The 26,828-nt window shown below is 37.0% G+C and overlaps 1 protein-coding gene across 1 annotated transcript; it reads right to left on the bottom strand.

Moving 5' to 3' along the window:
- Positions 1–23,010: 23,010 nt before the first annotated feature.
- On the bottom strand, positions 23,011–24,351 carry LOC104437399 (auxin-responsive protein IAA33). The gene is made up of 2 exons (XM_010050340.3): positions 23,651–24,351; positions 23,011–23,503 (listed from the first exon to the last, which is right to left on the bottom strand). The coding sequence occupies exons 1-2, from the start codon at positions 24,100–24,102 to the stop codon at positions 23,425–23,427; spliced, it is 531 nt and encodes a 176-aa protein (XP_010048642.2). The 5' UTR covers positions 24,103–24,351; the 3' UTR covers positions 23,011–23,424.
- Positions 24,352–26,828: the final 2,477 nt, after the last annotated feature.

Genomic DNA, 26,828 nt, shown 5'->3' with positions numbered 1-26,828 from the left:
TGAACAGAGAATGAGGCGCCGTTGACACCATCTGATTAATTCCACGGGAGGTACTCCCAGAAATTATCTGAACAAAGCTGCAGGGCAGCAAGGGAAAACACTTGCATATAGTTAGGTCTAGTGATTTTCTTTTGGAAGTTGGAGTGTCTTATTTTACTTAGCTGGTCTTTCCTGAGGTAATTTGATAGATGGATAATCTATTGTGCGACTGTTTTACTACATCGTATACCTAGCGTACTAGGAGCAGTGCTAGAGGCACCAAAACTTGTTATCAAATTTTCTTTACAATTTTTCTGTGATAAATCTTATTTTCATGCTTTTGATGGTTGATACCTTATTTGAATGTAAACATCAAATAGGATCTGGTCAAATTACTTGGAATAAGTTTTAATAGGAGGTAAATCTATCAAAATGGGTCACAATCAATTTATTGTAATAGATTACATATGAGCCAACTTAAACTTAAACATGGGTCATGATCAGTTTTGAAATAAGAAGCCCAAAACATATGGGTTTAATGGTCTCTAACAAATCCATTTTCAGCCCTTGGCGGAACTCACTCTTATTCGAGGCATTGTCGCCTTCGCCATTCAGTGCATCTTGCTCCTACCCGACCATCTCCATTTGCTGGTTCTCTTCCTTGAAAGGGTACTCACCCTGTACTTCCAGTAGGGAACCCTATACTAGACTATGAGGTCTTCATTGAGTGCTCAATAATGGTCGTGAAGGCAACTCGAGAGCTGCTTGAGACAGCAAGACGGCCAGGCCTTGCCGTCTCAAGCAGCTTAAGGTTTTGCAAATTGGGGTTCATATCACAAAAGAACTTCAAATTTTGCCCATTATGATATAAATATTTTGAATTTTTTTCTTGTATCACTAGAAGCTCTAGAGATGCCCATTGTGACACAAAGTTGACACAAAAAAGTTAAGGATATATGTGTCAGAGTAGGTAAATTTAGGATTTTTGGTGACGCAAAAGAAAATTTATGATATTTGTGTCCCAGTAAGTATTTTTGGGGTTTTTTTGTGTTATTTGCCTTCAAAATTGTATTTTTTTAAGTCCAAGGAAATTAGGCACATTTTCCCTTTCTCCTACTTCACCTTTAATGCTTTTAGCGTGTGGGGAAAACTAATTTTGTATTATTCAATTAAGTTTAATATATATATACATCAAAATAAACCCTAAAAGTGGTAAAGACCCGTTTACCCTTCGTACTTCTAACACTCCCCCTCAAGCTGGAGCATAAATATTAATCATGCCCAGCTTGTTACACATATGTTCTATCCTCCCATTACCCAAAGATTTAGTGAAGATGTCTACAAGTTGTTCGCTAGTTCAAATATGATTGGGAAGAATTACTCCACTCTGCAACTTCTCTTGGATAAAATGACAGTCAACCTCAATATGTTTTATTCTCTCATGAAACACGGGGTTGGAAGTTATATGAACTGCAGCTTTATTATCGCACCATAGAGTCATGGTTACTAAATCTTTAAAGCCTAACTCAATCAATAACTGTCGAATCCACACTAATTCACATGTCACTTGTGCCATGGCTCTATATTCAAACTCAACATTGGAGTGGGCAACAACACTCTGTTTCTTACTTTTCCATGATACTAGATTTCCTCTGACCAAGGTACAATACTCAGTAGTTGATCCAGCCCAATCAGCATCAGAAAATCCTTCAACTCTGAGATAACCATGGTTTTGGTAGACAATTTCTTTCCTTGGAGCTTTCTTCAAATACCTCAATATTCGAATAACTGCATCCCAGTGAGATGTACGAGGGGAAGACAAAAACTGGCTTACCACACTAACAAGAAAAGTAATGTTTGGTCGAGTAACTGTGAGATAATTCAGCTTACCTACCAGTCTTCTATATCTCTCGGATTATTAAGAATTTCACCTCCATCAGCAACCGGTTTAACCCCTTGTTCCATGGGTGAATCAAGAGGCTTTGATCCCAACATACCTATCTCAATGAGCAAATCCAAGACATATTTTCGCTGTGACAGAACAATACCTTTCTGTGATTGTATCACTTCAATTCCTAGGAAATATTTCAATTTTCCTAAGTCCTTAGTTTGAAACTATTGTTGAAGATAGGTTTTTAGCTCAACTATACCAATCAAGTCATCTCTCGTGATGATAATATCATCAACATACACAATCAAGAATAGTTTGCCTCCTCCTGATTGTTTATAAAAGAAAGAATGATCATTTCCACATCTTGATAGTCCAAAAGACTGTACAACCTTAGAAAATCTTCCAAAACATGCCCATGGGGATTGTTTCAAACCATATAAAGACTTTTTTTAATTTGCAAACTAGTCCAAACTCCCCCTGAGCAACAAACCCCGAAGGTTGCTCCATATAAACTTCTTCATGAAGAGTGCCATGCAAGAAAGCCTTCTTAACATCAAGCTGAAACAAAGGCAAGTTATATGTTGTAGCAAGAGAGATCAAAATATGAACAAAACTAAGTTTGGCAACAGGAGAAAATGTGTCTAGATAGTCAACTCCATACACCTGAGCATACCCTTTGGCAATAAGTCTTGCTTTTAAACGAACAAGAGAACCATCGGAGTTGACTTTTACAGCATAAAGGAAGTGGTACTAAGTCCCAAGTTTGATTAATCTCGAGACCCTTTAATTCTTCTTCCATTACTGTATGCCTGAGCGATAAATTTGGGAACAGGATATTATTCAACAGAAGTTAAAAAAGCCCGAAAAGTAGGAGACACAGAAGAGTGTGAAATAAAATTTGCAATTGAATGTTGGGTACAAGTACGTGTACCTTTGCGATGAGCAATAGGAAGATCAAGATAAGATACAAGCCTTGTCAACTAATGGCGAATCTAGAGCAGAAGATGACGTAGTAGTGACAGGAGGAGCGGGGGGAGCAACAGCGACACGAGGACGTCAAGGAGAGCAGGTGGTTCCTCTATAGATACTAGTGAAACAGTTGGAATAGTTGACTAAATGGTGGTCACATACAAGTCTTCATCCAATTCAGACAACAGTAATTGGAACATCATGATAAGGAGTGGATTCAAAAAATGAAACATCGGCTGTTATAAAATATTTTCTCAGTAATAGAGAATAACAACGATATCCCTTTTAAGTGCAGGAATAACCCATAAACATACACTTGATTGCCTTGGGATCAAGTTTTGATACTCTAAGTCGACGATCACGAACAAAACAGACAACCAAAAATACGGGGTGGTAGGACAAACAGTGTCTCATTAAGAAACAAAGTAGAAAAATGAATACCACCTTGCCGAACAGAAGAAGGCATGCAATTAATAAGATAACATGCAGTTAGAACAGCATCAAACCAAAAGATTTTGGGGACCTTCATCTCAAATAACATGGATCTAGTAACTTCCAATAAATGCTTATTCTTCCTTTCAGCAATACCATTCTCTTGTGGAGTATTAGGACAGGAAGATTCATAGATCATACCATGTTGAGTCATAAAATCATAAAAATATGTGGAAAAGCACTCTTTAGCATTATTAGAATGCAGAATTTTAACATGCACGCCAAATTGAGTATAAATTTCAAATATAAATGAACAAAAAATAGAAAATAATTATGAACGATATTTCATTAAGTATAACCAAGTAACTCTGGAATAGTTATCGACAAAAGTAACAAAATATCTTAAACCCAAATTAGAAACTACATGACATGGACCCTAAATATTTGAATGAACAAATAAAAAGGGAGATGCTACTCGTTTAATGACTTGAGGTGTGTAACTAACACAATGTAGTGATTGAAAACTAGCATCCAACTTTTGAAGACTACGTAGAGAAGGATGACCAAGATGATAATGGATTTGATGTGGGGACGCAACACTTGAGCAAGCAATTGAAGGAGCATCTTCAAGTACATACAGCCCCCTACCTCACGTCCTCTACCAATCGTCTTCTTTGTAGCTAGATCCTGGAAAATACAAGAATGGGGATAAAATGTTACTAAACATTAAAAGTTTTTGGTTAATTTACTAATAGACATGAGGTTAAACGGAAATTGTGGAAGATAAAGCATTGAGGACAACGGCAATGAAGGAGTTGGATAAACTGTGTCAATTCCCTTAACATGTGTAGATGATCTATTAGCTAGAGTAACTATGGACGAAGATGGAGAAAGAGAGGAAAATATACTTGAAAGACCTGACATGTGATCGGAAGCCCCTAAATCAATGATCCAAGGATGAGAAGTAGCCGAAAGGCATGCAGTAGCATTACCTGTCTGTACCAAAGTAGTAGTGGAAGAAACAGGTTGTGAGATTTGAGACTGGTTGTACCGAGCATATTCCTCATCAGACATAACCACTACCTTGCCTTTAGATGACTATGGAGTAGAGTTAATATTAGAAGCCATATTTGCGAACTGGTGCTGTTGCCTTGGTCTCCCATGTAGCTTGTAACAAAATTTCTGAATATGACCAGATTTGTCACAGTAATGACAAATTTGTGTAGTCCCCGAATTATCAGTAGATATGTGGGATTGTCCATAAAGATGCTGATGACCTTGATCTCTCCCTGTTCCTATGCCTTGGCCTCCTCCTCGACCACCACGCCCATTATATCCACCACGATTTCCTCCATCACTCCTATTAACACTACCAGTTCGAGTCTGGGATAGAAGCGCTTAACTTCCCACCATAGATGTAGTATTCTAAGAAGACTCACGAGATACTTGAAGAACTCAAGCAAACGTATCTGTGAGTGATGCAATATTCTCTCCTCCAAGAATCTGAGACAAAACAGTTTCATATTCAAAATCAAGGCCTCCTAAGAATCCCATTACAGCCAATTGTTCTCTCTGACGTTGCATTTGTTGAACATCAGCTGAAATAGGGAAAACAGCATTCAACTCCTCATACATTCTCTTAAAATCTGCAAAGTACTGCGTAATGGAACGCCCCTTCCTTTCAGACTGATAAAACTCTTGCGATAACTCATAAATCTGTGATAAGTTATTTTGGCCAGAATATAACACATTCAAATACTCTCATAGTTCTCTGACTGTATCAATATGAGTTACCAAGTCAACTACATTACTCTCCATAGAATTTAGCATTTGACCAAAAATACATGCATCAACAACATCCCAAGTTACATCATCTCTAGGCTTAAACTCAATTAAATGTCTATGTTGTTTCATGCCTGTCAAAGTAAGCTTCACAATTTTCTTCCATTGGTGGAAGTTAGCACTACCTTCGAGCTTTTTATCAATAATTCGATTAAACGAAGAGGAAATCACCTCAGTCATCACAGCATTATTCTTCTCAGGATCTACTTCAATTGGACTCTTCGAGGGATCACCCATTTTCCAAATAATAATAAGAAAATTCTGACGTTAGCTTCCGTCAAACAACTCAGCCTCAATAATTTAATAACCTAATATTACCCCGCACGAAAAATCTCCACCACCCATATGAAATAACAAAAGCTACCACAACTTGCAGATCATCAAATATGTAAAAAAAAAAAATTGTCGAGAGTAACAAATAACTGCATTGTACCCAAGCAGCAGCTATTTTGCTTCATCACAAGTCTCGAATCAAATAATCAGCCAAAACATTGAGGTCTCTTTCTCGGCAACTTAAAATTCTAACCCGCAAAAGCATCTTCTCCCATGAAAACACCTCAGAACCCAAGCTTGGTGTGGTGTCAGTCCCTGCTCTTCACGTTGTCCTTGATGGTGTTGTTGAACCTACATATTGGCGGAATAAACAAATGGGGAAAGCCATGTGAGTTTTTTTTTTTTTTTTTTTTTTTTTTTTTTGGTAAAGGTAATTATATAAATAGGGAAAGTCAAAAAACACAGATGCTTTTGAGCAAACAAAAACCTCAATCCAGTAAAAATAACTAGGCATATGCTAATTGAGCAAACACAAGTCCATAAGTTAAACATCATCAAATGAATATATCGATTCCTGCAAAATAAAACAAAATTTCTATAAAGCACTGCTCATCCTAATTCGGGGAAAATCTCCAAAAAAATCATAAACCTGTTATAATTGTGTCAATTTAATCCTAAATCTTTTTTTCTTTTATGCCAATTTAGTCTATCTAATCAATTTTGGCCGACCGGTGCTGACGTGGATGCCGGCGGATGTCAACAAAGGCTAACATGTTAATTTTTAAGTGTTTTTTTTTTTTTTTTTTTGCTTTTTATTTTCCATTTTTCCCTTTTTATTTTTATTTTTCTTTCCTTAAAATAAAAAAAATTAAAGATATATTTAAAAGATTGTCACATCAGCGTTGGCTAGCCAATATTGGCCGGATGGACTGAATTGGCACAAACGCAAAAGGTTTAGGACTGAATTAGTATAATTACAATAGGTTTATGACTATTTTGGTAATTTTTCTCTTAATTCCTAAGAGCCAATACAAAATAATACATCATGGAAAACCTTAAGAGGGAAAAGGTTAAGCAAATAAACCACAACTTAAGCGCAATGTGTTGTACCTAGCATTACATTGCACCATGACATTACTTTACCAATGTCACGCCCCGAACCCTAAGTACGTGCACATCCCTCGGCGGTCAATTAAAAATGTGATATCCCAGAACGCGTCGCTGACCCATTCTTTTTATCTTTCAATTAAACGCATGCGGAAGCGAAATAAATAAACCCCCAGTCAATAAATAAACAATCAGGATAATAAAGCACAACAAAAGTTGCCGAAAACAACTCATTTATTTATCCACTGTTACCCCTAAGAAGTTTAGTAATTACAAGCCTTTCTACGGCCAATTTCTATCGACCCTCTCAAAAACCTTTAGGGATTAGAATTAATCTAAACTTTACTAATGGTAGGGCTAGCCAAAAAGTGTCGCATCTTGTGCCCACCACATCCGCACTTAGCAGATCTCCACGCTACGGCCTTGAAAATAGTTATCAACGACGGGGTGAGATAAAATATTGAGTTAAAATCACTAAGCCTCAATTAGGACGCGAATTCGCCTCAAAGGCGGCCTAAGCACGCACCAAATATAAACTCACCTCGCCTCAGCGCACCCCTGCACATTAGCATGTCTCGTACAATAATAATAATGTAACATGCATAAATAACAATCAGAACATATGCAAGAATTTCACGTGCATTGTCGACACATGTGTTCCAATTATTACGACCCCTCAGACCACGGCCAACACAAGTTTCGGCGGTCTTCCTACATAACCGGGCATGTCCTGCCCCATCGGGCATGACATCGTCTAGGACCCCCACCTAAACAACATTCCATAAAGGAGCTTCGATCCGACCTCAACCGTGACTTGGCATCCGAACCCCCGCTAGGCATCCGATAAAATAGGGCACCGCCTCCAAACTCCCATCGGGTGACAGGTTCGATTAAGTGACCACTCAAGCACACTATCTATCAAAGCAACTTTTATTGCCGTTATTTTTCTAAGAACACCATATTTTGCCTTCAAATAACAAACTTGGGCAACCCTTTTTTTTCTTTAAAACTCTCAGAAAAAAATTCGTACGTGGTCATGTATTCAAAATCAAACCGTCAAACCCGACACCCCATTTAAAACTCCACGGTTTTATCTAGCACTTAAGATTTGGCGTCCAAACCCGACACCTCACATTTTCCTATTTAATTGCCTATAAAATCGAGTTTTATAATAATAATCGGTATCTATCATTAAGCTGTCAATCACATAATATCGGACGTGCAAACAATTAAAATCGCGCATAATTTCATCCAGGAAAATGAGCGTAAAATTCTAAGTAACGACTAATCTGTCGCTAATTACGCTAATTGCGATTAAATAAATAAATGACGATTAAATTAAGTAAATTACAATTAATTAAACTAAACTCAATTAATTAATCTAACCATACTTAATTAGACTAATCAAAATTATTTACACTAATCTCAATTAAACTTAATCTAATCTACCCTTAATCTCAATTAAGAGTAAACTAATCTTAACTAAAGCTAATTACCATTAACACTAATCTAACCATCCATAAACATAATTAACGGCCTAATCAAAGATTAGGAAGTTAACTCATGGGTTTTTTATGGCAATGGGCTCGCGGCGACGGCGACGCGACGGTGTTGAGGACGTGCCACTTCGCGGGTCGAACGGGGCTCAACGGCGGTGATGGCAGCCCTCCAAACTCTCGGCCAAAAGAGGGGGGGAAAGGGTTGGGGGCTGGTCTCGGTGGAGGTGGCGGACGGCGTAGGTGCTGGTGGCCGGTAGCGGCAGTGGACGGCTGGACGCGGAGGAGCTGGAGTTCTGGTGGTGGTTGCTGGCGGTGATGGGGTGTGCTGGACGTTGGGGTGGTGCCGGCGTGAGGTGAAGATGAGGGTGGCGTGAAGGTGAGCTGGTGGCGGTGGTGGCTGGCGTGAAGTGAAGATGATGATAGGTGATGAAGGTATTGGTGGGATGATGGAGTGATGAAGATGGCGCTGGATGGTGAAGATGGCATTGGCGGAGGTGGTGGGATGATGAAGATGGCGATGGTGTGGCGCTGATGGTGGACGATGGTGCTGATGATGGTGCGGCAGCAGAATGAAGGGAAATGGAAAAACCAGAATAAGGTGGAGAGGCAATGGAGCTGACGGCAGAAGGAGGGGATGAAGGCGTGAGGGTAAGGAAGAACGTGGGGAGGGAGAAAAAGAAAGGAATGAGCAGAAGGGTGGGGGATTTACTCGTGAGAGAGAGAAAAAGAGAAAAAAAAGGCCAATCAATCAAAACTCTTAGGAAAATATCCTAAATTCATCGTCACACATGTCTCAAAGTCCTCTATGCTCATCCTCACTCCCCCAATCAAAATTTAACTCTAATTTCCTAAATTAAAGCTTTTTGGGTAAAAATTTCAATTTTCATCCCCATCCGAATTTCATTTCCTTTTTCTTTTTATCCGAAAATCATTTTTCCGCAAAATTTCAGATTCGTCAAAAATTCGACGAAAGATGAGATGACATCCAATAAATAAATCGTGACACGCTCGAACATTCAATTCCCGAAACTGAATTAAATTTCGTAGTTAAAATCGATCGAACGCAACTTTAGTACAACATAATCTATCAAGTAGCTTTTAGGGGTTTTAGCACGTTTGACCCGTGGTCCATAATTTTTTATCCACATTTATGCATTTCCGAATCGTAGACAACCCTCGGTTGTCATGTAATCGCAATGGTTCAATTATGTATCCTGAATATAATATTGATAAAAAATCGGTTTATTGTTGTTCAACGCGAATATCGCAATCGTGCAGAACCACCTGTAATTCGACTACGTACTTCCATCGAATCGACTTATATCCGTTCGTTAATCGATTTATAACAATGTGGTATTGACCATTGCCGATTATTATGGTCAAGTGGTCAATTTCTAATTGAATTCTCTAATTTGTCGCATTTACATCCCTTAATGGCATTACCTAATAAATTAGTTAACTCGTGAATGATCAGTTCCAAGTAAAATAACCAGAAGCACGTTGATGAAATAACAATTTCATATATTCAAAACAGGGGCCAAATTTCGGGAGGTCACAACTGAGGTAAGGAGTAAATCTTTACTCATAGTCTCTTTCCCATCCTAATGACTAAACAATGTTGCATTGGAACTCTACTATTCGTCCATGAAAAAGGCAATGTAGTTGAAGCACCCACCTATATATATATATATATATATATATATATATATATATATATATATTTTTTTTTTTTTTATATTCTTCCAGATGATGCAAAACTAAGTGTTCTATAGCACTATGCTGGGAAGTTTTATAAACAAATTGTTACACCAAGCCACTTAGAGCTAACAAAACTAGCAAGATACTAGTTCGACCATGATACCATGATGGAACCATTATGCAGCGAACTAAGCAAAGACCTTACCGTTTGTACCCATGTCTCGTTTCAAGCGAAAATAGATTGCACCCACCCTTTTGGATCTCAAATCAAGTGACCCATGACTGCAAAGAGTAGCAAAATGTCACACCGCCAACTCATACAAGAATAAAGGTAATGACATGATCGTCCTTTCAACCAAATGACGTAGTCTTAATGTAATCATAATTCAACTTGATATCAAAATACACACACACACACACACACACACACACACACATATATATATATATATATATATATATATTTGACAAAAAGTCATTTGGATACAATATTGGAGTTTTTTATAAACTATCAAGAGGCTATATATACATATCCACCAAAAAGATAAAAAAGACAACTCATACCGAAAATCTCCACTATAAAAAAATTTCCCGATAATGAAATGCCCATGCCCTACTTGTGGCTTGCTAAAGAACTTGAAAAGTAAGTAAGATGAAGGAAATGAGCTATCACGGCTCAGTGCATTCACTATGCATCATTATAAAACGATATTAGGGCTCATTATCTCATTTTCAATATATGATAAAAAAAAATATCAAAAATGTTTGATAACTTTCTAATAAAAATTTATATGTATAATATTAATAAACAAAACCTATTAAGGAATAACAAACAGCCATTAATTGTCTATCCCATTGAGTAATCTCTTGAATCCGACATCGATGGTCCATTTGATCGACTATCTAATGTTCAACATCTAACTCTGGTCACATTCAATGCCCATGAGAAAGACAACCAAGTTTGCCCCTCTTGGCCACCTGTATCAGCTGGTAGTTTGGCCCAAAAAGGACATCTTGAAATAATAGGCATACCCCTTAATGAGTTCTCCTCGATACGAGCGATATCAATCAACATCTTTCTTCAAGAACCAACAATCAACATCAGAAAAGCATTTCATAAAATATTTTGCAACCAAAATGTGAAACTTGAGAGGCAACAATCAACATCAGAAAAGCATTTCATAAAATATTTTGCAACCAAAATGTGAAACTTGAGAGGCATAGCTTTGGTGCCACGTGTTTAGATGCGGAAGTGTGACTACAATAAGCACTCCTAATATTATTAGAATACCTACTCAACACCACTCACACACTAACACTCACTACACTTACAACACTCAAGTCACATACTAGAACACTCTAGCGAAGGTCCCACTCACTTCATCAAGAGCGCACACACGCATCACACACTCACGTCACTCACTGCACACACACTACACAGCACTACCACTATACACACCATATTCTAAGGGCAAGAGCCCCTATTTATAGAGTGTCAAGTTGGTCAGTGAATCGAGTTTCACACCAAAATATCTCCTTCTATTATTATTTTATGGCAACTTGCCAACTTGCATAAAACATTGGTCAAAGAAAGCAGCAGAGAGAGAGAGACGCGGAAATCTTCAATACTCCCCCTCACCGACTACTCTTGTGATCATACCGAGTTGCCTTTCGTTAGCTAAAATATCATCTTCTCCCTTCAAACTCTGGCACTCTTCCTTGGCTTTGCCCATTGCTAGTGCCAACTGTTGTACCGCATGATGAGAACTTGATTATCTGCTACAACTTTAGATGACCCTTTAGCTGTGACTTTCAACCGAGTTCTGTGAAGCTCAGATTTTAGCAATGCTAGCTTGACCTGCGCTTCAATCCTTTTTTCCTTTATCTCACTCAATTTGACCTCCAAATTCCATAAATCTTTCATTGGAGTTTTCAAATTGCCACTTATGCAGCCAAGCCTTTTATTTACGGTTTTCATTTCTTGCTTCAAGTGATTTAACTCCATATGTAGCACTTTGATGTCAACAACTTGGTCCTTTTTCTCGTTGGGCTTTTTTCCCTGCACCTGTTCATTGATTCTTGCACCTCAGGATGTAAAGTGGAGATGGTCTACGTTTCTTTTTCTCCTTCAGGTGTTCCTTGTCTGTTCCTGTATGACCAATTGGGAACTTCATAATAGGCTCGAGTTCCTTAACCTTCTCCATTTTTTTGAACTCACATGGGAAATTCTCGAGCTCTCTTTCTCTTATCTTGAACTCCTTGTCCTTCCATCTCAGCATTTTGTCTCTCATTTTCAACATCTTCTCCATCTTCACCTTCTCATCTCTTAGATGAGATCTCTTTCATCTTTTGCAATTCTTTCTCATAACTAACTGTTGGCATTGTTAGTCGCTTCTTCAAGTTCACCCTTGGCTTACTCTTCTTTGAGGACATGACAAAAGCTGTTGAATTATCTGAATCAATTATACAAGCAGTTGTCAACTCTTCTTGGTCCTTCACCACTACAAGTACTTAGAAGTCCCATTCATCTTAGCTCTCAATCTCCTTCTTGAAGGAAGTTATGACATTTCCTTCTTCTTGCCTATACCAAAAAACCCAAGTATGGAGTTCGAAAGTTGGTAGAGAGAAAGTAACAGAGAGAGGGGAGAGGTAATTGCAAAAATTCTAATAAGTGGACCCAAAATTACGCGTGTCTCATTTTGAATGGTCCGTCTTATATATAATGTGGCAAAATAGTTGCACGCAATATTTTCTCATATCTTAGACTATTGAAATTAACTAACTGCCCATGGATTTCAACTGGGTGAATTTGACCCACCCGAACCTTCCATTTATTTGAGTCGTCATTGCGCAAGTTGGAGGAGAAAGTTGAATGCTTTCGTGAAGTATGAATAGTGAATTGAAATGGGAAGTCCAAAGACACATTTTGTGTCTTCAACTTTTCACCTAGTTTAATTGTGCCTCTCTGGTTTGATTTATGGCATAACTTTTCTCAATCTCCCCAAAGCCACATGCAAATTGAAACTAGAATAAGAAAAAAAGTGAGGGGCAAGTTGATGCAAATCACAATTTCTAAGGGACAAAATATAACTAAATACAAAATTGAAGAGGTATCATATTGTAAAAATCTATGAAATAGAAAGCTAATAGTTGTACTCTGGCCACCGCGGTCGAATGATGCTTGGAAGCAAACATATTCAAGATGTAGGTAGCAGTGAAGGAAGGAGTGTTGTAGGTAGCAGTAGCAAAGGCGAAGGAAAGTGAATCTTGTTGGGTCAATTAGAGTTGAACTATTTTCAACCTAACTCGCTCGACTGGCAGGTCTATCCTATGAAGCCCTACCATCATTTCTTTGTTAAAAGAGTCTAAATATTAATTTTTGGCCAATTGAGTTTAAACTTTTGAAAATTTTCAATCAAGATCTACTCTTGTCGATGATATTCGGATAATTCAGCGCTATTCATTTTTTATGAAATGAACTAAATCCTTGGGGGCTAATTACCAAAAAAGCGTTAACTTATTTTCACAAATTAGACGATTCTAGCTTGAGGAATCAATTTTGCATTTTAAATCGGCCTCGACCTTTCTGATCCTTGCTTCGAGCACTTGCTCAACTGCTACTAGATTTCGCAACAAGTTGACTCTCATGCTCCATTTGGTTGACAAAAAATGAATGATGTAAAAGAATATTTTCTTAAAAATAATTATTTCTTCAAAAATAATTGTTCATGAAAAATATTTTCATTATCGACAATTTATATCTAAATATTTTGATAGATAATAAATATTTTTTATTTATTTATTTTTGTCAACGATGTTAATAATCATTTTCTCTAAAATATTTTTTTAATTATTATTTTTCGTAAGACAAATGTACCCCTCTTGAGAATTTAAACTTGACTGTACAGAGAGCATCGGGATTAACCATTGACAGGTTTGCAGAAATTTGATTAAACTTTTCACTGTTACGGTTAGTCCTGCAAATATTTTTATCCGACAGCATTCAAGATCCTGTCCAACCATCCATCAGCTTACCCACGGCGATTCCAACATAATCATCGATCATCGGCATCACGAATCCCGACAAATTTCGACTTCACAGACTCATTTGGAAAGCAACGAATTCAAGAAAATACCTTTCTCCCCCTCGTCTCACTGAAAGTGCCTAAAGATGTTTCTGTTCAAAATTCATGATCATTAACTCGATAGTGGAATCGCGCTAATAAACGATTCTGACCAAAAATCGGAGTTCTCGGGCTTGAAATCGACAGACAATATTTGGAACAAGACCGACCACGGGTTCTGAAATGATCAAATGAACCCGCTAATGACAACACAAATCCTTCTAGAAGAACAAGAGCAAGTTTGTTTGATCGACAAATGGAAATGAACAATCGGAACGACCAGAAATAGATTGCAAAGAAATGAAGAACACCTGTAGAAGTAATTCTTGTTCTTCAGAAGTTTGTGCGTGGCCATTCTCGGTCAGAGCCTCCTTTTACACCGATTACCATCCGCGACCGCTGTAAAACGTTCATTGATTAGGAAATGGGGCAACAAAATTCTCAATTTTTAAGATTTTTTTGGTTGTATGCGTAAAGCTTATTTTCAAAGAAAATGACATGGATTTTGAAATGTTAGGCGAGGGCCATGACCTAGTCGAACAATACGTGCGAAAACAGTTTTTAGATTTTCTTTCGTTATTTGAATTTTCATCCCTTGTCCAAGTTAGCTGTCCAAAATTGACTTTAGGATTTCTGCCGCTTGTCGCGTTTACACGTTTCAAGGAGGGTCAAACCTACTATACTCCGATAATTGTCTAGCGTGTATTAGATCGAGAGGTTGTCACACTCAATAGGAATTAATTGGATGCTTAAAAAATTTCAAACACTCAAATTGATATACAAAAGATATTAAAGGAGGATCTTTTCCTGATAAAGAAACTGAATTCTTCTTTTCTTTTGAAAATAATTGTAAAATCTCTTTATTTTTTTGCTTAAAAAATCAATATTCATTGGCACAAATTTGTGTGCTTTAGCTACGATTGATTATCGTAGCTAAATTTACGCATTTAAGTAATTTATTATTTACAGTATGATAATCATCATAATTACATTCAGTACTTAAACTTATTTCGTGAAAAACATATAGTTATGCATTCGAAGTGTGGCTAAATTGCAATTTAGTCAGTCAACAAAATTCCAACTAGATTTTACAATGACGGTCTCTTAACTTAAAAGGCAACAACATCACTAAAATTAAAAAATAAATGAAATAAATGCATTTGAAATCCTAAATATTGTTAACAAAATACAATTTAGTCCAAAAACTTTCAAAAGGTATAATAAAGTCCTAAAACTTGTTATGAAAATACAATTGAGATCTAAAACTTTTGAAAAGTTTAATGAAATCCTAAAACTTGTTAAATTGGTCAAATTAAGTGCTTCAGTTGGTAACACTTTTTGTAATTTTTTAGGATTTGATTGTAATTTTATATGTGAAGTCTTCTATTGGTGCTTTGTTGATGTCCTACACATACTCCAAACTCAAATTGTCACTAACTGAATATATTTATTTTGGGATAAGTTTATTGGAAGTTCTAAAACTTGTTACGAAAATGCAATTGAATCCTAAAATTTTCAAAAGTTGCAATTAAATCATAAAATTTATCACGATCACCTCGATTGGTCCAACTCTCCTAGTGATCTTAAAATTGCACTCCCCACGATTTGGTATTTTCATAATTTTACTCTTGAAGTATTCACAACAATTCTTAACCCTAAAATCACAAAGAGAGAGGTAAAATTCCATACTATGTAGGCCAACATCTTTTGGGTACTTTCAAAGATTTAAGAGTAATGAGGTCACCATACTAAATACCTTCTTATCAAGTCATTATCTTGACAATGAGTTCAAAAAAAAAAATTATCGTGACAAATCAACCATGATATCAAAAATTGTACGATTAAAGTTTCGAAATGTTAATTTTAACGTCAATATGCTCACTAAAAAGGTTTTCATAACTACTACTTAAGATGTTAAAAAAATGTAAAAACTGTTGAAGAATAAAAAAATGTAAAAATTGCATAGCCCGGCCTCCGGGTCGCTTTCTTGAAAAGATACGATATATTTGGTAGTGATATTGAAATAATACTTATCTTTAAAATATGTTAATTACGTTGCTTTAACTTCTGGTCAACCATCATTTTTTTATAGAAAAGACCAAAATCTCTAATCAAAACATGATGTGAATTAGATAATGGGATCAATCAATCGAACAATTCCTTCAAATCAGCATTAAATTCAATTGCAAGACTAGACCTAACCCTTTTTCTTTGTTTTTATTTCCACCAACAAGAAGACTAAAATCCAAGATAATTATTTCAAATATATAGAATAAAATTGATTCCTTATGTACTATTTTTGACACGACGGATTTGTGTACATATTAACTTTTTAGGGGCTTTGATTAAGATTTTCTTGTCCATGCGTGTCGATTCTTATTCAAACAATAGAAATTTAAATTCAAGGTGAGCCAGCTACAATTATTGATGTACTTGAAAACAATATAAAACATCTTGGATCACTAAATTCCATTTTTGACTATATTAGACAAAGCCAATGCGAAAGATACTTAGCGGAGCATGCACGGAAGCCCATCGGTTACATCCCAAAGTCTGCAAATACTGCTGACTCAAATCCAAATGTTGAACGCCGACAAAAAAAACAAAAAAAAAAAAAAAAAAAAAAAAGCAAAAAAATCCATGTTGATAATTTCTCTATTGCATGATTCCATGTGCCCGAAAAAAATGAAGTTCGATTTCTTTTTTCCAAAAGAAAAAAGAATATACTTTTCGTTTATCGTACTTTCGTGTTTGTCTAATGGAGTCCTTGATTAGAAAATTGCATCCGAAGTGCTATACTTTATGTATTAAATACAATTTAGTATCCAGCCTTTCGATTGTTTTAATCAAATTCTCAATCCTAACTAAATTGAAAGTGCAATAGAATCTCAAACTTTTAGTTGGTTTAATTAAGTTCTCAAGATTTATTGAAAAATGCTATTAAGTTTTAGAATTATGTTGAAAATGCAATTGAAGGATATCCCAATAACCCTTTTTAACCACACGATATTCATTCATTGTACTTCGTGAAGAAGGCGTAGGATTTAATCGAACCATTTGAATGGTTTTTGAATAAATTGCATTTTATACATAAGGTTCAGGACTTCTTATGTAATTTTTCCTGTTCCTATATGCTTTTAATTTTTCTCATCAAGTCATTCTACTTGCTACTAACGCGGCTCAATCTCAAGGAGTTGAGTTTGAGTTGTTGCAACGGACGAAATCTCCTGTATAATGCATATCCTTCTTGAGTTTAGGACCTTAAGATCACATTGCCATGAATCTTAGTGGATGATTATATTATTAAGAAGAAAAGCAAATTCCCAATTGCCAAATAAGATCTCTCGGGCATTTTTAACCTACTCGTTTATAATACCACTAGCAAAGTTGCACTACTGTACATGTGTGCGTAGAATTCGTGTCAAAGTATTATATTAACCTAAAAGTTAAATGATTGAGAAACATCGAATTGTAATTTATTGAAGTTCAACGATATATAATACAAAGCAAACTTTTTCTTTTTTTTTTTTTTGAAAAATTATCCAAACAGTCTTAAATTTATTACATTTTTTCCAATTTAATTATAAATATTTCAATTTTATAAATTGAATCCTAAACATCTTTACGTTTTGCCAATTGAGTCATCTAGTCAATTTTAGCCGAAAAATGCTAACATTGATACTAACCATTTTACATGATATAGTTAACATTGATATTGACATTTTTAATGATATTTAATAAATTTTGAATTATTTTATATATTCTTTAATTTTTTTCTTTCTTCTTTCCTTTTCTTCTCTTTTTTTTTTTTTGGGGGGGGATTTTGGATTGAGGCCAACGAGGGCATGCAAGCCCTTGCTCAGACTTGACAAGGGCTGTGGCACCCTCTTTGTCCATCTCGGTTCTAAGGAGGGGCTTGCATGCCCTTCATTTGACTAGCGAGTGCCATCAAGCCCACACTGGTAGCCACAAGTACCGTGACACCATTGTCGACCTTCAATTCAAAAAACAGAAAAAAAAAAAGTAAAGAAAAGAAATAATGAAGAAATAATAAAATATAATTAAAAAGTGTTTACGTCAGTTTAGACCATGTCACGTGGGATGTTTGGCGTTAGGGGTGAACATGATTCCAAGGTAGAACCTGATACTTGAGAACCAGACTAATGGAAATTTGTAGGTTTTAAGTTCCAATGTATACATGATAGGTTTTAGATTCCAAAAAACTGGTAGATTTCAAGTTCTTAATTGGAGAAATTTGGAATCTAGAATTTATAACCTAGAATCTGGAATAAGTTTTAATGTTTTTCTTAGTTCATTTCTCCGTGCGATCTTCAATATTCCATACCGTTTGATTATGAGTGTATAATTTAGAAGCACTAGTCCGAGTTTTCATTTTATAATTGAGATTTTTTTTAATAATGTTTATATTTTTCATGTGTATAAATATAAGTTATGGTTAGTGAATTATAATCATTCAAATAATAATATAAGTGGAACCTGAGTAGACCCTAGAATTGACGTTGAAACTTGTGACGAGATAAATTCCAGGTTCTAGGATATGCACGGGAGGTTTCAAGTTCTAAAAAATGAAAAACATGTTCCAACGGATAAGTCCCAGATTCTAGGCGGAGCCTATATGGAACATTAAACCGCTTACCCCTAACTGATGTCTACGTTAGTAATTTCTAACCAAAATTGACCTAATCGACTCAATTGACAAATTTATAAATTTAAAATGTTTATAACTAATTTGGCAAAAATGCATAGGTTTAGGACTTTTTGAACAGATTTTTCTTTTTTTGATTAAGTTCCTGAATTATGCGGTTTTTCCCGTTAGTCCTTTCATTAAAGATATGGATAGAAACGCTGATGTTGCATGTTGACTCAATGATAAACAGACTAAAAAAGATGACATTTAGTACAATAAAACAGAATGAAACAGAAACTAGAGAGAGGGCAACCTACATATTTTGATGTTATTAAAGCTGGCATGCACAGCATTATTCTTCTTAGTTAGTTGACTTGATTGATTAAACCGGTTATTTTCACTTGCCAAATTCCATCAACTCCCCCAAGCAAACCGACTTTCAATCTCAGCCAAGATCATATGACACAAGTACAGGTCACTTGATGTTATTTTCATAGCACAATAATTGATTTTGAATTCCCGAGACGAAGGAAAAAAAAGACCCATTGGTTTCTGGGACATATTTTCGTGGACATAAATTTGTCAGTCTTTTCTATGCTATGAATTCGAACCGTTACTTCCTTGGTCCTTAAGGGACAGGAAAATGCAATGTCATAAAGCAACAACAGCACGTAAATTGAAAAGAAAAGAGGTCCATACCATATCCCTAACCAACGCTACTTAATTGAAATTGGTCCATACTTAGAGCGAAAGTCTTTCCCCTCATTTATATCTTGTCCTTCCACAATACCTCATTTATATCTCGCCAGAGGCGCAGGCTGTATAATTTCACCTATCGATTTAGATTTCTGGGTCATTCTTTGAATTTCATTTGTATTTTACATAAATGAGGTCTCAGCTCGGTAACGTATATGTTAAGCATGCTTAATTTCAAATATGGTAACATGAACAAGTGTCTCTCGAGCACTTGTCGAATATGTTTAGCGAGAAAATAATCGATTTTTTAAATTTTAATTGCATACGTCCCAACTATGAGAATAATATTTCATTATATGGTAATTTACGGCAATTTTTAATAAGACTCTTTAAAATGATTCAACTTCAAAGCAATGTAACACCAGAAAATCTAGTATATTAAAAACTGAAATCATTGTAAAAACCCCATGTTATAACTCTTTTGAACCTAACCTATGTTTGGGAATCTTTTATGGAGGTGAAGAAGAGATGTGGATAGTCACTTTGCTCGTCTATCTTGGGAAGAATAAAAACTAAAAGGTGAAATAGAAAGAAGACTATACTTTCGAGAGAAAAATCACATGTCTCTCTCTGGACTATCGTCGACAATGATATGGATTAATGATATTCACGTGAGCTATGGATTAATGATATTCACGTGAGCCTCTCTAATTTCACTAATCTGATCAATGCACTCGATCTCATATTCATTAAATTCTATTTCTATCATAGATGAAAATGAAAAAAAAAATGATTCGAACAAAATTTTCAAAAATATGTGCATGAATAAGTGTTAATACCACCACTGGCCGCGGTGGCTCCACTGGCTACGACTCTACTAATCCTCAACGAAGAGGTGAAGGGTTCAAAACCCAGGGGAGGCGCTAGGTGTATTAAGTGTGACTCGGGGGTGGTGGGTCCTCCCGCTAAGTGTCACCTGGGGGGTTTACGGCGGCTGTCGGTGCAAGCCGGTTCCTCCAGCACCAAAAAAAATAAAATAATAAGTGTTAATACCACCGGCCGCAGTGGCTCCGCTGGATAAGGCCCTGCTGATCCTCAGCCCAGAGGTGAAGGGTTCAAAATCCAGAAGATGCGCTAGGTGTATTAAATGTGACTCGGGGTGGTGGATCCTCCCCTTAAGTGTCACATGGGGTTTCTGCGCGGCTGTCGGCTGCCGGTTCCTCCAGGACCCAAAAAAAAAAAAAAAAAAAAAAAAAGTGTTAATAAACCGTGGATAGATACGTTGGTTGAGAGTCTCTCGTTCACCGCCAAGGTCGAAAGTTTGAAACCCGTGGTTACTAGTGCGTTGTAAGTGAGGGGTCATGGTGTTGGGGTCTTGTGCTAATCACCCCCGAGATATAATCATCGATATTAGGTGTTCCATGCACTGGATGACCTTGTGACCCCCCACAAGGGGGTTTAAGCGGATTCCTCGATTACCAAAAAAAAAGTAATGATAAAGCTTTTTATTTCGCTAATGATGGAAACAATTCCAAATCTTATGAACGCCCTTAAGAAAAGGCTCAAAAAAGAATATAAAAAGGATAGAGAATATCTCCTAAAAATATCAAAATTTATTGCATGCGACAAGCATTGAGGCTAACAACAGTGAAATACTGCCAACATTTCCGCATTTCTGCTTAAGGACGCGGTCACGAAGTTAATAGTCCCGCAGATGCTCCAATGGGAAAAGTCAAGCCAATTAATTGCATCTTGGACTTTTTTTTTCTATCAGAATTTAATTAATTGCGTTGATTTAGACGTAAAGCAACGCAAAAAGTGAAATATAAAAATAAAAAAGCTGACCCATTTCACCAATTTGCAGTTTACAAAAAACTGGCCACAGAGAATTAAAGGTTGAGAAATCAATTAATTTTTAGGTGTTTGTAATAAAATGACAAAAATAAGGAAAAATGATGTGTACTGCCTACCGAGCGACAGCCAGTTGGACTCTGAGAGAGAGAGAGAGAGAGAGAGAGAGAGAGAGAGTGATTACAAATAATCAATTTCCCTTTACATTATTGAGTTGGGATCCTCATTCTTTTATTTAAGTTCAATTAATTAACTCAATTAATTGTCATTCTCAAAACCATGATACATGTATGAGATTAAACGAAGACCACTTATTCCTTTTCCGAAAAGGCGATATATCATATATTGAATTTTAACCGAGTCAAATATTCGAGAACATTTTAATTCAAATTCACTCTTATAATTATACCAGAAAAATGCACCTAACATATATTTCATATGAGATAACTTTAACGTTTTATAAAGTGAGATGTCCTGATCCTTCATCCTCGTCAATTATTGCAAGTCTTTTATATTCTTTCGGAAATGATAACATATCGCGGATGTGATAATCATCGTAGAAATTAGGAAACATCGTGCTCTCGAGGATAACCTGATTTTTCGCTTGTCTCAATGCAGGCAACAACAATCCCACTGAAATGAAAGTGCAAGCCTTTAAGCGGTGCCTACATTCTAGGAGTGGACCCATCTGATCTAAAATTAACAGTGGACCCATCTGATCTAAAATTAACTAATTAATGGCCGGAAAAATAAGGTTGATGTTTTTAAGAAGGGGCTGCTTTAGCTTCAGTCAACTACACTGTAGCCAGCCCCATCCTTTAAGTTCAGTGGGTTCACTTCCTCCATTGCAGCATCACCATACCTCCTCCATGAGAATACATGAAGATCTGTGACTTTCTTGAGTATTTCTAGAAGTTGTGCGTAAGCTAAAAGCTAGTAACATGCGTGTGGATGCCTAACTTCATGAAATATCAGTTTTTTTTATATATAAATATAAGTTAAAGACTATAAAAATATGGATAGGATGAATTTGTTTGTCAGTCTCCATCCATGGGGTCTTGTCAGAGCAATCAAACATCACAATAAGCAGAACAAGACATGAATTCTTTAAGCTTATACACAAAAAAAAATATTGCCCAGAACAATCGTCGTACCTTCGAATATCATTAGACGACATTCTTTGGAGCAGGAAAGAAACTTTGGTCTTGATGCCAAAAAGAGGAAAAAAAAAAAACTACAGACAAGACACAGAAATGTTAAAGCAAATGGAAGCGCTCTTCCAATTTTCGTACGACCTTTTTACCTTTTCTCTCGCCTAAGCATTTACTCCCGTGGGAAGCACAGTAACTCTAGCCACGTTTATTAACTACAAGCCACTTTTTGCAATAGGTTTAACTGTGTATCTCACCACTTCCTCATGGAAATGTTGAGGTGAAAAGCAGAAAGACTTGAATCTGCAACATGGTACGTGGGGGTGATTAAAGAACGCAGCAGGAGAGGAAATCGTGGCTTAGGAAAAAGGATATCTTGGAGTTGTATTTGAATCTTTTTATTGGCCAAACATTACATTTTCATACATCACTTCACTCCAAAAGCTGTAAGTTATACAAGAATTTATTGGGACCCTGAAATTTGGTTTAGTCTTGTCCTCCATTACATGATGGAGGACACTGCATTTTCAAGCATTAGCGTCCTGAGTCGTTCAAGTAAATTACGTGTACGGCTTCACAAATATCAACCATTACGTGTACACGCAAGGCAAATCAAGGAAAGACAGACCATTTATTTGTAATGATAATACACTAAGACCGGATCTCAAAGTTCATATGTAAATGATATGACATCCGACAGTAAGTGAATTTTAAACAAACGGCTCAGTTAATTCTCAATAAGATGATGTTGTGTACATTATTGAATATGTCGATTTTACGAATCAATCTTAGTTCATACCTACTATATCTTGATTCCTCACGCAGGATACATAAATTGAGGGGGAAAATGTGGAGTGAAACATCGATTAACGAAGTCGTATAGCTCCGAAGAGTGGTGATCAACAAATTTGATATTTTGCATGCTTTCAGTCCTCTCGCCATCTTTGGACACAAGAAGAAAACCTAAGTAATAAGAAAGTCTAAAGAGAGAACAAATTCCACTGGCTCAACTTAGAACTGAGTTATGAGAGAAAAACACAAGAAGTAAGAAATCGAAGTAGAACTGTATAAATACGATAGCCAAGAAAGTTCATACCCAAGATTTAGAAAGGACATTGGATCTGGATCCCTAAGAGACAAAACATATCTTCCTCTTTTTTCTTTTTCTTTTTTCCCCCTTTTGGTTCTCTCAAGCTCATACAAGTTCCGGTTGCCTTCATCACACCGAAACCCTCAACAAAAGTCCAGGCTAACACAGCAGCTCTCATGCTTCTCCTCTTCCTTTCCTCGAATTCGTCTTCACCGGCAGAATCCGGATTCTCTTCGCCACACGTACAAAGTCCCTACTCGAAGATAAAACCGAAAAGGTTAGGTTTTCATCAGCGGAGTTTGTAACAAAAGCTCCTATTTCACAGTCATGGGCGAACATGACAAATTTTGAGAGACAAGCCAAAGGTTCATGTTAAATATTCGTAAAAGAAAGAACTTACTTCCAATTGAGGTCACCAGCAAGAAGAAGATCATTCTCAATGTCTTCGTAGGCAATAAGGTGTCCGGGAACAGCATTGGATAGGTTGAGATCCTTGTCCGGGACATCGGCATCGTCCACGAACATCTGCCTCAGCGCCTTGGCGAGGCTTTGGTAGCTCTCGTGCTTGTGGAGGCTGATGCGGTGGCAGATCGAGCGGCCCTCGATGGCCACCGTCACCGGCGGCACGACTGCGGCCACGAGATCGTCATCGAACCCGATAGAACTTGGGATCTTGCTGTTGCTGTTGCTGTTGCTGTTAGGGTTCTTCAAGAAGGCCGGCGAGGAGGAAGGCGGAGTGGCGGCGGCAGCCATGACTTTTGCGAAGTAGTTGTCCATGGACGAGATGGGCAAGCTCCTATCTTGGAACCTCCTTTTCATGGAGTCTTGCCTTTGAGAGTTAAACCCATCCATATTGCTATGTTATAATAGATGGGTGTGATCTTGAAGGAGATATACGGCTCAAGAAACTCAAGGGCTGTTGGTCTAGGGCAGATCAAACACTAGAACAGATGGAGCAGAGATGCGGTGAGACTTGGTTTTTGGAGTAGACGGAGAGAGATGAGTGAAAACCGAAGGCGAGAGAGAATTTGTTGAGATGGTGTTAAAATTTGATAAGGGTCAGAGGTGAAGATATATGGCCGGGGTGGGGGAGGAGAGAGAGAGAGAGAGAGAGCACAAATGTCGGGAAAGGTCTCTTTGGTGTACGCGGAACAACCACTTAACCTCTTGTTTTCCCTGTTCTTTTTACTTTCCACTTGTTCAATAATAATGCCAGTATTCCAAATATTTGATGTACATGGTTACTTTGGTAAATAAAGTAACAAAAGCTGAGTAGGTAATGAGACCAAAAACATGGAGTGATGAACTGAAAGTGATGTTACCTTATAAAGTAATTGTTTTGCATCTTTTTATATTCTTCTTACATCTTGAACGCAATAAAGTTAAAAAAAAAAAAAAAAAAATCCAAGATTGTTTCACACAGTAAAACTATAAATCGATGCAACACAAAACGTTCTTCTTACTTTTGTAAAGTAGTCTTTTGCATCGAATGCCGTAACGTTGTCTAATTATTATTCTTTATAAATCGACATTCACGGTTGACACGTGTGAACCAATTTTATAAGTTGTCCTCTCTCTCTCTCTCACTCACTTGCGTCGGTGAGAGAGATGAAAGATGAGCCTCGGACCATTCATTAAGGACCTGTGCAAGGTCGTCTGCTTCTGGGGTTTGCCGAACTCTTTAATCTGAATTTCTTAGCCAAGACGGGAATGAGAGCATCGATGAGAGGGACAGCTACAAACAGTTGTCCGCCGAGAAAGGGGTTGCCAGTCTAGTCTCGTGTCCCTCAATTGCTGATTTTCTCTGTTTAGTTCTTGTGTGGCAATTTAGTCCTATTCTTCCATGGGAAAGAAAAAAAAAAAAAAAAAAATGAGAGTCAGAAGTTCATGTTTTCTATTGTTTTTCTTATATTTAGGGTATTTGGGGCCAGCCAGCAACCACTGGATTCTCAACATGTGCGGTGGTTTCACGTTTTGACCATATTGGATAATCATAAAGTCGCGCAAATTCGTAATTCTTAGGGTTAATGCTAAGAATTGATGATAGTAGAGGTCAAATAAATATTGTCCAATATGTCACAAATTGTTTGGAGATCAACATGAATACGTACAAAGAATGATATTTGTCCATGGAGAATAACATTTCCAAGAATAATTTTTGTCATGTGACCCAGTGACCCATTAGAGTAAATCATACATATTTCGACAAAAGGAAGATTCTGTCTCCTCATTTTAACAACCTTCCAACAATAGTCGAATAAGCTTGGAGCCATGGAGATGCGTCACTGAATTTGGGAACCAATTTCAAAGATCAGTACAAGAATGTAAACTTACATCAACTCCATCGTTGACTCCGAGATCCGTTCGTTCACCTACATTATCTATTAGTAAAGAGATTGCTAGCTAATATTAGTATAAGGTTTCAGAAGTAGTAAGCATATCTATCCTCTCAGCTCAAGGTATAGATTCATATTTCGTACTAGGGCATTCTCTTGAGGTCTACACTTTAGAGCGCAAAGCATGTGCCTTTTGTAATTATCCGATGTTTGACACGATTGGTCAGATGTTTAAAAAGACCCCAAATACTGATCAACTTCGAAGGATAATGTACAAGCCGAAGTTCTTATTTTATCTATGTTAGAAAGAACTGTAGAAATGTCATCATCCTATGAGCAGAGTTCTACCCGATGCTTGTGAACGCTACATTTTGCACACAATCGTGAGGATTAATCAAGTCAAAAAAATTCGGATTCCTTGCAGAATAAAAGAAAAAGCGAAAAATGAGGTTACAAAATCCTCAAGTACACAGTACAGACCCATAATTCATTGGTCACATGCACTGATTTTCACTAGAGGGGAAAAACCCAGATTAGATGAATGGATTTGTCATCACCTTAACAAAGACAATAAATCTACCCAAAAAAATAAAAATCCTCGAGTACACACACTTAACTGAGGATGATGCATCAGTGGCCATGGAAAAAAAGGTAAACAGAAGTGTTTTTGGCACACGCAGAGCTCTCTCTCTCTCTCTCTTTTCAACTGGCAAATGAGTACATAGTACAGACCCATAATTCATTGGTCACATGCACTGATTTTCACTAGAGGGGAAAAACCCAGATTAGATGAATGGATTTGTCATCACCTCAACAAAGACAATAAATCTACCCAAAAAAAAAAAAATTCAAATCCAAATTCCAACTGGGTACTCTGTGCATGGGATGTTTGCTTGTGGCTGCAAAAGAGGGAGGAACCTCTTATTTTATTTCATTTCTTTGAAAGTTATTTCTAGGGGTGCCTACCTCGTGGAGGTACTATTGCCATGGGGAAAAAGAACTTAATTTAATTAGTAATTTTCGGTGGGAATGGTGAGAATATCGCGTGTGGCAGAAGGAAGCTGAATAAATGACGGGCTTGGAGCCATTAAAATAAGGGGAGATACGAGCCGAGGAGGAGGGGCATATGGAATAGAAGCAGCCTTGTAAATTGAAACGCCGTAGGCTGTGGAGACGACCGCGCTGCGGTCGGCGAACGGCTCGTGCTTTGACTCGCAGACGGTCGGAAGAAGAAGAGGGAAG

This window comes from Eucalyptus grandis, chromosome 3 (assembly GCF_016545825.1).
Source record: "Eucalyptus grandis isolate ANBG69807.140 chromosome 3, ASM1654582v1, whole genome shotgun sequence".
Classification (NCBI taxonomy): Eukaryota; Viridiplantae; Streptophyta; class Magnoliopsida; order Myrtales; family Myrtaceae; genus Eucalyptus; species Eucalyptus grandis.
This window is presented reverse-complemented; position numbering and strand designations above follow the sequence as displayed.

What these genes read in the sequence shown, in the direction of transcription:
- LOC104437399 (XM_010050340.3), bottom strand. Translation starts at nt 24,102, where the DNA reads ATGGATGGGTTTAACTCTCAAAGGCAAGACTCCATGAAAAGGAGGTTC. An exon ending in GCTGGTGACCTCAATTGGAA is followed by an intron (nt 23,504 to 23,650) that starts GTAAGTTCTTTC and finishes ATCTTCGAGTAG; the next exon opens with GGACTTTGTACGTGTGGCGA.